The sequence below is a fragment of the Theobroma cacao genome, chromosome 9 (assembly GCF_053813885.1).
Source record: "Theobroma cacao isolate CCN51 chromosome 9, ASM5381388v1, whole genome shotgun sequence".
Lineage (NCBI taxonomy): Eukaryota > Viridiplantae > Streptophyta > Magnoliopsida > Malvales > Malvaceae > Theobroma > Theobroma cacao.
In genome coordinates this window covers 9,236,578-9,249,261 of record NC_142647.1, presented here as the reverse complement: position 1 = coordinate 9,249,261, position 12,684 = coordinate 9,236,578, and the positions used below count along the sequence as shown (strand labels likewise).

Genomic DNA, 12,684 nt, shown 5'->3' with positions numbered 1-12,684 from the left:
AGGAAGAATTCAAGTTCATGAACGTAAAACGAGCCATGCTTGTTTGGCGAGTCAGGTTGGATCAAAAGGGTAAGAAATAAATAAAGAGGATTGTGGGTTTGATTGTGTACACCGTTTGAGTGTGAAAATATATGTGTGTAATCTCTTTCTCCTTTTTTCTCTTGGCCTTTGATTCTCTTTTTTTCCACCTTGCAATATTAGTTAATCACATTGAGGTTGTGAAAATTTTATCACTTGCAGTTGTGTTTGTGATGTCCATGATATATGGTTTTTTTATAGGTTTTTTAATAGGGTTTTTTTCTGTTAATTTTAGTTTAGTTCTTAATAATTCTTTGATTCTTTCTAGGGTAGGTTAAATTCTTTTCCAATTTGTTGAAACAATAATTTTCCTAGACATATTTGTTGGGTTTGATAATAAAGAACTCTTTTTATTAGAGACACATAAAGGCTAGTCCTCTAGTATTGCTTAACTCATGCTATGCCCAATCCATAGACTCAAACTTAGGAAATTAATATTTCTTTCAAGAAGGAGGTGCCTCTGGCATGTAAGATCATTAGTGAAACAACATTTTGTTTTTGAATTCCTAAGATATGCATTTGTGCTATCTAAAATTGATTAGTCCAAGTTTTCTTGCAACTTATAAGCTGTGGTTTCATTTTTTAGTGTGGGAGCTAAGCAACACATGGATTATTATTTTAGTGTGTGATTTATATAGAAAAGGACACAAAATTCTTTGTAGGTAGAGAAATCTATCATTATTCTTTCATTCTTTGTTGCATTTATTATAGCCAAAATTACTTTTTTAAGAGATAAGATATGTTCGCTTTGGAGCTATTTATTAAACTTTAGTTTTTTAGTTTATAATAAACAATTGTTGCATTCATTTCTACCTTTGTTATCGTGGTTAGTGCAGGGAATTGTCTATGTTGTTGACTATGGGTTTTCAAAACAAAAATTCTACAATCTCGTGTCTTTGTTTCCACCCTTGTTGTTATGGTGAAACAGGTGTAGAGTATAGGATTATCTATGAGAACTCTGTTAGATAATGGTGACATTTTGTGTAAAGTTATTCATTCTTAAAATATATTACCATAAGATCTACTTAACTGCAATCCAAATGATTATTCTAGGCATTATTTATAGTGAAGTTGAAAAATAATACATATCGTTATCTTTAGTGTTCTTTTTTTCCTTGAAAAATCGATTAATAGTGATGTTGATCACTTTGTGGTGGATTGTCTTAGATCATCTTGTATAAAAAGAAAATTGTGAAATTTTAAGCTTTTCCAAATTGAGTATATCGAAGCATGCAAGTAATCTTAGTCTTGCATTATGCTATTTAGTTTATCACAATAGTCACCGGGCTATTTTAGTTCTTTTTTTATTCATATGACTATTTGTTTTACTTTTTTTAGAAGTTTTAGTGAAAGCCTTATATCTCTAAATGAATTCCCTTTCCAACCTTCTGTTTTAATTTTTTTTGAAATATCTCAGTAAAAATTCTTTATAATGAAAAAGGAAAATAGTATTGGACAACTGTTGGGCTGGTTATAATTTAATTTAATTTCCATTTCCAGTGTTAATAAGAATAACAAACAATGTTAGTGCTCAATCCTCTAGAAGAATAAGAAAATCTGCTTCCAAAGAAAGGTCCAAAAAGAAAAAAGTAAAAGAAAATGGTGATGCAGGCAAGGTTTGGCATGAAGAAACAGTCCTTAAGAAAGAAAAGAGTACAAGAAAGAAAGTTCTAGACATAACCATAATGATGCCAATGGTTTTGTTGTCATGGTGGTAGTTCTTTTTGGAGTCGCTAGAATTATCAAACCCTTGTGTTGTCACCTTAAATCATTCAAGAATCAATTTGGGCACTAAACGATGGTCCGATTGTGCTGTCATATCCATTGCAACAAGGATAAAGCATGATGTCAAGGTGAACTTCTGAAAGCTTTCATACAAGATTATGGGATTGTTGTTCTGTGCAGGCTTGGATGGATTTAAGCTCAATGGTTCTAGATAACAAAAAAAATTTCACTACTTTATTAGGTTGCAGATGAGGTCCTCATCTAGTTGAGCAAATTATCAAAGAATACGAGAAGAATTTTAGCATTCTTTCATACTATTTCATGTAACATTAAAATAATTTAAGCAGTTTAATTTGTTCACATCTTGAAAAATTAAAGTCAAATTAGTTTTACACATTTTTTTCTCCAATGTATATTGACACATTATGATATTGGAAGAACAAAGACTTTTTGGAATTCACCTCATTTCTCTCATTCTCTCCCAATACTTATCATTGTCTTCTTTTTGTGGTTGGCTATCTATTCTAGGACAAAATCTAGATTAGGAAATGTGAAGAGAAAGCTTTGAGGCATGGTATTTTCCCTTTTTCCCTAATTTGATCAGCAAAACTAAGTTACTTTGTGTAAAACCTGACCCTATAAACACATGTCATGACATACATGCACTGAGTAACATGTTATTATACTAGGAAAAGCATTTAAAAATAGACGAAACTCGGTATTGTACCAAATGGTACACTTGAGTTGATTTAACCTCGAACTAGTTCAAATAGGAATTGTAGGATGCAATTTAATATTTTATAGTCAAGGAATGACTAAAAATGATTGTTTGGAGTTCGAGGGTTCATTTGGGGTAAAATTGAAAATTTTGATGTTCAAGGGTAAAATCGTCATTTTGCCACCTAGGATAATAATTTGATCATGGAGTGAAATTTTTGATCAAGATTAACTATTTGGAGTATAATTTAATGATAGGAAGTGAAAAAGTTTAATTCTAGTGATTTCTGGAGTGTAGGGGCAAAATCGTAATTTTACCACCCGCGGACAAAATTTGAGATTTTGAGAGAATTTAGATCAAATTTGACAAATTGGAGAATGGTATGAGTATAAGGGATGAAAAATATATCTATGAGCAATTTTTCAGTTTTTTGGGCAAAAATGTAATTTTTCACTTTTACAGGGGCAAAAGTGTAAATTTTAAAAATTACTCCACCGAGACTTGGGATAAGTCTGAGAATTTTATTTAAGCTATGGATATGTGGGACAAGTGTATGGTGAAAATTTGAAAAAAAATGGATGAAATTTTAAAAATGGGCAAATGGGAAAGTGACACGTGGCATTTTAATAAAATAATATTATTTTAATAAAAAGTCAACCCATTTAAACCCCATTTTAAGTGCTGGCCGGCCATAAGGAAGAACAAGAGAGGAAATAGAGAGGAAAGGAAGAAAAAAAGAAAAACCAAAGAGAAACAAGAAAATTCAAAGGGGAATTCGCGGTTTTCGACCGTTTACGCGTCTAACGGTAAGATTTTTCGATTTTAGCTTGATTTCTACCTTTCCTATGCCTTTATTTCCATTTAGCATGCTTGAGGAGAGAGATCAAAAAGTGATAACAAGGGCTGGACGAAATTCTAGGGAGAGAAATTGAAATTTTTAGGTTTTGATTTTTAGTTAAATTGATAGTTTTAGTTAGTTAAATGTGTTTAGAAATTAAATTGGGCAAGAAATCATTAAATTTTCACAATACCCACTTTTGTCTGGATGCTCAATGCTGTACAATGATGATGAATTGATTTTATTCTAAGGGAAATGAAGAGAAAATGATGAAAAACGATTAAACGTGATAGAAAATCAAAGTATAAAATTAACCGAGTTAATGTCCCATTTTTGGCCGAATTTTTCAAGGAAGGGGGTGAGCTGATTTTGTTGTTTTTAGAAGGTTATTGGCTGATATTTAATGGTTAGAAATGTGAGAGAGAGAATGAGATGATTTAGAGCTAAAATGGAGCGCGTTAGCAATTTATCGGGCAAAGTGCCAAAAATAGGTTAATACCGCGTTTAAGCCGTTTTAGGCTATTGCATTTCATACCATGCATTAGTATAGGATTTAAGTTAATTATATAGTGATTTAGCATCAATGTGATGAATTGTGTAAATTTTTGTAATGTGTCTAGGAGGAGAGCCTTTTGGAAAAGGTAAAGAAGTCGTACCCGACGAGTAATGATTGGGGCGCTTAGAAAGCTTTTAGTTTGTACAAACGATGAGTAAAGTTATTATTATTGTAAATTATATAGAGTTTATTTTTAAATGCCTTTTGTGTATTTTATGAAATGAGAACGAGATTAAAACGAGATTTTTGATGTTTTAGGAATAAATGTGACAAATAAAAGTATATTGTATTGATTATGAAATTGAGTAATTGGAGGCTGCAAATTGACTTAAAAAATATATATTTTCCTAGGAATGGCTTATGAGAAATGAGTATATGTGGCTAATTTTGTGAGTGCATTGGAAAATTTATGTAAGTTGTTTTTACTATGCAGGCTGGATAAATAAATAAAAGCCACGTTATACTGTCGAAATTTTATTAAAATTGGTGGGTTAGTCACTGTAGTGACGGGTTTTCGTGGACTGCCTATTAGAGGGGCACGGTAAACCCAGTTATATAGTTACTCCGGTTGTAGAGGTGATGAGGGTAACTCCCGGAGTAGTATTAGAGCTCACTTCACGTCGAACCCCCACGTGAATGTGTAACTCAGCCAACGCCAAGGGACGATTTGTTTTAAAAATAAAAATGTGTTTCACGTGTGAATATTTTAACACCCTTGGCGAACTCAGTTAGATGCCTCGGTCAAGGTATCCCCGAGGATTAGTTTTGGCTTGAGCCTTGTTTTAATAAAAGACATAAGCCTTAACAACTGTTTTGGTAAATTACAAATATTTTATGGTTTAAGAAATAAATTAAAAACATTATGAAATGGGTTGAAATTTGTTGTTTAAACTTGCCTCCATTTTACTCGCCTTTAGATATTTATGATAATGTCTGTTTACTCATTGGGATTTTATAATCTCACCACCCTCCTTTCCATCAATTTCAGGTTCAGTATAGACTGTAGATAGCTGATCTCATCGAGGACTACCATTGGATCTGCATTTTCCAAACCGTAGGTTCACAGTCCTCTTTACTTTTATTTATTCGAGGGTCCTCTTGTTATTGTAAATTAAATTAAATATTTTGGCTTACTGTATTTCAGTATGTATAAATTTTTTTAGCTTTTACGCTATAAAAATTATTCACGTATAACTCTATAAATATTGTTTTATAAGAAAATAGAATATTTCCCTTAATATTTCTTTTATTTTCTTATTATATTCAAATAACCGTAAATTCGTTTTAAATGAAGATTTTAGACTTTTAAACTCATTTTGATTATGAATTATGTATTTTGTACTTGTATATTACATTTTAGCCAATTTCGAAATTTTTGAGAAAAAAATGACCAAAATACCCTTGTGTGGCGAAAATTTTATTTTGATTGTTTTTGATCTAAAATAGTGTATATTCTCTAAAAACTCGATATTTAACAACGATTGCTCACAGGAAAGGAAAGAAACTGATATGTAAGCCTTGCGGGGTTTCGGTTGGCATTTCGGATAATAAGTGTCAATCGGGACGTCGCGGCGATTGTCATGGGCCTGAGGGAGGTTCCGGGTCGTGACACTTTGACAATTCAAGAAATTAACATTTCAAGTTTTTCAAGATGATGTAAATTGAAATAGGATTTAGGGATTTCAATGTTCAATATTATTATGTAATTGGTGCCTAATTGCTTGCAATGTGCTCTAATCTAACAAATAAGGAATTGTTTTGTAATTGTACTCGAATATCATTTTTTTTTCATCAACTTCATTGTTCTATAATTTTTCAACTTGTTAAGAACCTTAAAATTCAATTTGAAAATCTTGGGCTTGAATATTGAAACAAGGAATAGGATTTATAAGATGAGAGATGACTATCTCTTATGTTTTTCTTTCATATTTGCTACATTAATGCCACAAATTATCAAATTTAATATCGTGGCCAAAAACTTTTGTTTTCAGATTAATGTAACTTTCATTTTAAACATTTGAAAACTGAAATTACTAAATACTGTACTTATTAAAAACTCTTGTAGTTCAAGATTTAGCAAATTAATTAATAAACTGAAAAACTTAATGCTATTAAACCTGAAATCTCATTAAAACATTTTTGAATACATCTTAGTCTCTCCTTCCTCATGGTTATCCTATAAATAAACATTTTCCAGGCAAACTAATTCTTGTAGCAATACTAAAGTATTTTACCAACCAAAACGAGAGACATCATTCTTTCTTGAGTCGCAATGGCAAGTTTCAATGTTGTTTTCGGAGTTTTGGTTATTATGGCAATTGGCGCGGTCATGGCCCGTGATGTTGATGCCATCAAGGGAAATAATTGTGAAACTAAGATGACATTACATTGTGTCAATGAAGTTTTTGCAAGTATATTCAAGACTGGAATTGTTACGGATAATTGTTGCATTGAGTTGATAAGACTTGGTCAATTTTGTCATGATGCATTAATCAAGAAAACTCTTCAAAATCATCTATTTAAGAATAATGATACATTGGTGATCTTATCAAGAGGTGCACAAGTATGGAATAAGTGCATTTTAGTTAACAAAGATGTTTCGCCCTCTCCTACTCCTTATTAGGAAGGTCGAAAATTAAGTTTTATCAATAAATATTAAAAAAAATTACCTTTGTCATTTGCAGTGTATCCCATGATATTAAAAAAATCATGATCCTAAACTTTTGATTCCAATGCATTTCTTAGGTTTTCATGATTTGGAATCTTCAAAGAGTGAAGACATTAATTAATGTTACATAACAAAATGTTTTAATGAATAATAATTGTAATGCCGATATTCCATGGTGAACCTTCTTATTGCTATTTCTTTTCTTTATGCTCTTTGGTTGCATTGAGGTGTTATTGTGTGCTTGTAGTGCTTTATATGGTGGCTTTCTTTTTTTTTTAGGGTTGTTTCAAAAATGTTTCATATATATTGATTTTTTTTATAAGGGTAATTATGTCACAAAGGAGTTTGCGTTGTATACAGTTTTGATTAGGGTGTTTCTTTGATATTACTGCTAATGAAGGCATTCTCACACCGATGTATTTGGTACCCTTGAATTAAATTTGAATTGATATTTATGTATTTTAATTTCAATTTCAAGTTAAATTTTAATTTCATATTTCAATACTCACTTTTGTTATGAATTGTGAATTTAAATTTTGAGTCATGATGAGAAAGAGATTATTTATGACGATTTTTATTAATTTTATCGATGAAAAAACCAATGGAATTCCATAGGTAATTAATTATCTCATCAACTACAAAATTCCATAGGTAAATTCAATAGTTTTTTTACGGATTTCATACTATAATTACTGACCGATTAGTTTACTTGCCATTTTTTCACCTTTCTCAATGAAATTTTTTATTGGAAATTTCAAAGTTTTATTGACGAAATTTTTTCATTTTTTGATCATTGGCATTGCTTACTACATTTTCAATGGTGAAATTTTTGACAAACTTTTTTTTTTGTATTTTGTCGAAAAAAGTCAAATTTTTGTGATGTCAAAACAAGATTAATTATTAAAAAATGGTCTTACTCTAATTTACTTTCAAAATTTATAAAAATGACCTAGACACAAATGGATTGTGATCTACAAATATTATTTTATATTAAGATTTGAATAAAAATACAACGATATGTACGGGAATTTAAATTTTTCTTATAAAAAATGCCGTTGGAAACACTTACTTTCTTTGTAGTATTAGAATATTTAGTTAGTTATAAAAAATGGTCTTAATTTAATCTAATTTTAAAATTTACAAACATGACCCCGAATAAAGTTTGTTGTCTACAAATATTATTTTATATCAAGATTTGAATAAAAGTGTTAAGATATGTATTAATATTTATGAAATACTTTTTGTATTTATAAACATCATCATTTATCCAAAACTAAAATTTTACATTTCATTATCATGGCATAAACGAACAAATTGAAGATTATGATGAAATTGATTTGCCTTTATCCAAAAAAGAACAACATTGAAAGTATATTATATCTTTGAATTTTTATTGATAAAATAAATTATTAACCTTCTCAAGGAGAGGGAGTGGGCGAAACATCCTCGCCAATTAGAGTGCATTTATTCCATACTTGAGCCGCCCTTGATAAGATCACTGATGTATCGTTATTTTTAAATAGAGGATTTTGAAGAGTTTTCTTCACCAATGCATTATGACAAAGTAGACCAAGTCTTGTAAGCTCATGACAACAATTATTAGAAACGATTTCGGTCTTGAATATACTAGCGAAAACCTCGATAACGCAATGCGTTGTCATCTTAGTTTCACAATTGTTTGCTTTGATCGGATCAACATCACGAGCCATGACCGCTCCGCTTGTCATAATCACCAAAACACCGAAAGCAATATAAACATTGAAACTTGCCATTACACTTAAGGAACACTAACTTCTATTGTTTTTGATCGTTGGTAGAATACTTTTGTAATGCTGTAAGAATTGATTTGCCAGGAAAATGTTCATTTATAGGGTAAAGGGAGGGAAGACGTTATAAAAATCTTAAAGACATTTTAACTTCAATAGCATTTAAGTATTCCACCTGATCAGGTACTAATAGGCATAAACTCTTAATTATATTCGTTTTCTAAGAATTCCAATTATATTCGTTTCTTATAGTATGTGTAGATGAGATATTTTATTACATTAACCTTTCTTCGTTTATTTGCTCATTCTCCATATATAACTTTTCCTTCTTCTTTTTTTCTGAATTTAATATGTTCATTGTTATTCCTAAGAAAGACCAACAACAACTATATAATAACAAAGACCATAGCCACTCTAAGAGGACTCCAAAGCTCTATTCTTAGATCAAAGCATAATGCATTTTACTTACTATAGTCAACAATTTTGTTGTCATCAGTTTGCACAATGAACAAGTCCAACTCACATCCACCTTTTTAGTTTTCAAAGGAACTAGAATTTGGCAAAGATTATGATAAATGTTTTAAATCTTGTCATCTTTTAATTATTGTACTGAGAATTTCACATTTTTCACTTAACTCGTTAAATGAATTTGGCTGATATTCTACATATGCCGACAAAGAGGATTATCCATCATCTTGTATTGCAAATTACTTGATCACTTAAGAACACAATAACATAGGATGTTGCATGTAAATGTGGTGTGTCCACAAGCAGGGGCGGACCAAGCCAATTTTTGTTGGGGGGGCCAAAGATGAAAAAAATAAAAGCTAAAAGTTTTTAAAACTAATATGTTGAATTTAACCAACGATCAAAAGATTCATAATAGACAATAATTTTATATAACATGTAAATAAAAAAAAAAACTTATAATAGTTATCTAAGAAAGTTGTGCTCGACGATGTTTCTTAGATTCAAATTCATCAATTATTGACTCTGTACTGAAAAGACTGACAATATCTTTCTCAATATGAACAACTAAATTATCTGTAATAAACTCATCATCCATTTTGTTCTGGAGTCTTGTTTTCACAATTTTCATTGCTGAAAAGGCTTTCTCTGTAGTTGCTGTAGAAATCGAAAGAGTCAAAATAAGGCAAATTAATCTATCAATCAAGTGGTAATTCTTTGACTTTTCTGTTTTTGCTAATCTCTGGTACAATTCAGAAAGTGTCATAATATCTTCAAAACTTTGATAATGAGGTATATCAAGCTCGTAATGCCTCAATTATAACATCAAAATAAGTCTTTCTTGTTCTGTGAAATCCTGAGAATAAAAACTCTCTGCTAACTTGTAGATATTATTAATATTGAATAATTTGTAATTGTTATTAGGATCCAAAGTAGTGCTTAAAGTTAAAAGTTCCACAGCTTGCTCATTTTCGAATTCAATTCTTGTAACTGAGTATCTATCATCACTAAGAATATATCAACTTGATAATGATGCTCCACAGTTACATCTGGTTGACGAGATCGACCTCTGCCCAAGATATATCGTGCACCCATGTCAAGAATTTCTATCTCATGTTTTTGACAAAATTTTTTCACATTCTTAAGTAAATTAGACCACCCATCATTTCTCAACTTCTGAAGGAGTGATTTTGTAGTAAAAACAAGATGAATTGCATTTAAAATATCTTGAAAGTGTAATTGTAATGCTTGGCAAAGAACATTAGTGATTGCCATGATCTCATACATTAAGTGTCATATGAAAATAAATTCAAATTATGCTAATATTTTGCTAGCAGCAAAAGCATCACCTCTTTGTGAATAACTAGCCCCTTCGTCAATAATACTTTCCACAACAGTGCAGGTTGCATCAAACATTCTCATCAAGCTACAAATAGAATGAAAGTGTGAGCTCCATCGAGTATCTCCAGCTCTTTGTAGAGTTCTCACTTGATTTGCTCATCTACTTGTTTTAAGTTCATCACTAGCAACCATGTTTGCAATGTCAATTGCTTGAGCAGCTTGTAATTGGTCATGTCTTTTGGAAGAAGCATTAACAATATTTACAATAGAAGTCAACTGTGTAAAAAATTATGAATATGAACTACTTCTCTAGATGTTGCAAACAATGCTAATTGTAATCTATGAGCATAACAATGCACATAATATGCGTATGGACAATTGTTAAGTACCAAAGCTTGTAAACCATTCCATTCACCACACATGTTACTAGCACCATTATATCCTTGACCTCGAATACTTTTAACTTGAAGGTTATAACGAGAAAAAGCAGACATTAACTCTTTCTTCAAAGTCATTGCACTGGTATCACTAACATGTACAAGATCAAAGAAACGTTCTTGAACAAAACCATCACCATCAACAAATCTCAAAATAATAGCAATTTGCTCTTTTTTAGACTTATCTCGAGCTTCATCAATAATAATACAAAACTTAGCATTTCCCATTTCCTCTCTAATTGAATTTCTCACCATATTAGCCAAAATATACAAAATCTCCTTTTGAACATCATTGGATGTGTACTTAGCAACACATGGAGCATTTTCCAAGACAAGCTTATGAACTTTGTCACTGTAAGATCCTAAGAATTTCAGCATTTCACTGAAATTTCCTCTATTTTTTGAGGATGGACTTTCATCATGACCTCTAAATGCACAAGCTTGAAAAGTTAACCATCTAACACAATCTATAAAAGCTTTGAGCCTAAGTCGATTACTCAAGATCTCTTTTGATGCTTGTCTTTTGATAAGCCTATCAATATGTTGGGATTTTTTCAATAAATCCTCACAAGATTTTATAGCAACATTATGTGGAGAACTTGGATTTTTCCCAACATGATTCAAAAGTGGACAATTTTCTCCACTATTTACTTTCTTCCAACTTCTGAAACCTTTTTCAATAAATGCATTAAAACCTAGACGATTTGAGGTGTTCTTACCAAAAAGGTAGCATGGAAAACAAAATATAGTATCTTTGTCACAAGAATACTTTAACCAAGAAGGAAATAATTCAAACTAAGAAGATTGAAAACAACGAGGATGATCATCATCTGATAGAGGATACGTCTTAAGAATGGGTTTACATGGCCCACGTTTGAGATAAGCACGACGAATTTCATCCCTTTGATTGATAGGAAATTCCCATAGCATTGGTCGTAATCCAAGGTCAGGTTCTATATGAAAAGCATCTATTTCTTCAAGATTGAGCCTTGAATGTTTTGATTCGTACTGCTCTTGTTTATAAGTTGAAGTATTAAGATTTGGTGGCTCAAGTGTAGGAGAATCATTTGAGCTATCTACCTCTTTTCTTTTAAAAAATTTGTCAATTGTTTTCAACTTACTCATATTTTAATCAAACCTGAAAAAAAAAACAATTTAGTTAACATTCAATATTTTTATTTATTTATATTTAAACTTAAAAAATAAAATATAAAACTATAATGAATAAAACATAAATAATTAAATACAAAATACTAGATTTCATATAATAGTTAAATAATATATATAGAAATAAGAAGGTAAAAGAAAACTTTACCTCTTCTTAATTTTACACAATAGTGGTGGATGATCTCTGTCTTTCCTTGTCCAAACTCACAAGCTCATAAATCTCTTTTGAAGAATAAGGTGTGTTTTAATGGTGAGTTACAAGAAAAGAGAAATAAAAATAAAAAGACACAAAAGAGAAGAGAAAAAGAAAAAGAGAAAGAAGTGTAGAGAAACTTAAATTAGGGTAAAGTTAAGTTAATATAAATTTATTTATATTAATTATTAAAAAAAAAATTATTTTGAGTGGGCCATTAATAATATATAATAAATAAAAATTTTCAAAAATTTTAGGGGGACCATTGATAAAATATATATAAAAAATAAATATTTTTAAAAATTTTGGCCCCCCCATTGTTGGCTTACCCTTCGCCCTTGTCCACAAGACATGTAACTATGTTGATTATTTGTGAATAATTAATAAATATTTAGTTAATTAATTAATGTTGGATATTGTTATGATATTTTTTAATTGAATAATTGAAAAACATTTATGATAAGATATAAATTTCAATTTAATTTGTTTAAATTTAAATAAGGATTAATTACACTTAAATTTAATTTGTTTAAATTTAAAATAGATATCCTTACTCTATATTCCTAACACCTCTATAAATAATGAACAAAGGTATTGATTTTTACGCACAACCAAAAGTGAACGTGAGTTGTTCTGTAAGTCAGAAAAAACCAAAACACTTTTTTTCATTTTCTTTATTCTTAAGGCACCATCAAAGCCAGAAGGTTTTGGAATGTGTAATTCCTCATG

The 12,684-nt window shown here is 30.3% G+C and overlaps 2 protein-coding genes across 2 annotated transcripts; one reads left to right on the top strand and one right to left on the bottom strand.

The window, feature by feature from the left end:
• Positions 1-6,187: 6,187 nt before the first annotated feature.
• Positions 6,188-6,538, top strand: LOC148760689 (protein DOWN-REGULATED IN DIF1 11-like). Its single transcript, XM_088809422.1, has one exon. It carries the CDS (start codon positions 6,188-6,190, stop codon positions 6,536-6,538), a length of 351 nt encoding a protein of 116 aa, XP_088665548.1.
• Positions 6,539-9,286: 2,748 nt separating this feature from the next.
• On the bottom strand, positions 9,287-11,525 carry LOC148760688 (uncharacterized). Its single transcript, XM_088809420.1, has 4 exons — positions 11,411-11,525; positions 10,548-11,290; positions 10,348-10,434; positions 9,287-9,559 (listed from the first exon to the last, which is right to left on the bottom strand). Exons 1-4 carry the CDS (start codon positions 11,523-11,525, stop codon positions 9,287-9,289), a joined length of 1,218 nt encoding a protein of 405 aa, XP_088665546.1.
• Positions 11,526-12,684: the final 1,159 nt, after the last annotated feature.

Bases quoted from the DNA above. Each gene is read 5' to 3' on its own strand.
- LOC148760689 (XM_088809422.1), top strand. From the start codon at position 6,188: ATGGCAAGTTTCAATGTTGTTTTCGGAGTTTTGGTTATTATGGCAATT.
- LOC148760688 (XM_088809420.1), bottom strand. From the start codon at position 11,525: ATGCTATGGGAATTTCCTATCAATCAAAGGGATGAAATTCGTCGTGCT. The intron at 11,291-11,410 runs GTTGTTTTCAAT...CAAATCGTCTAG, and splicing joins ATCAGATGATGATCATCCTC to GTTTTAATGCATTTATTGAA. The intron at 10,435-10,547 runs GTACTTAACAAT...TTTTTTACACAG, and splicing joins GGAATGGTTTACAAGCTTTG to TTGACTTCTATTGTAAATAT.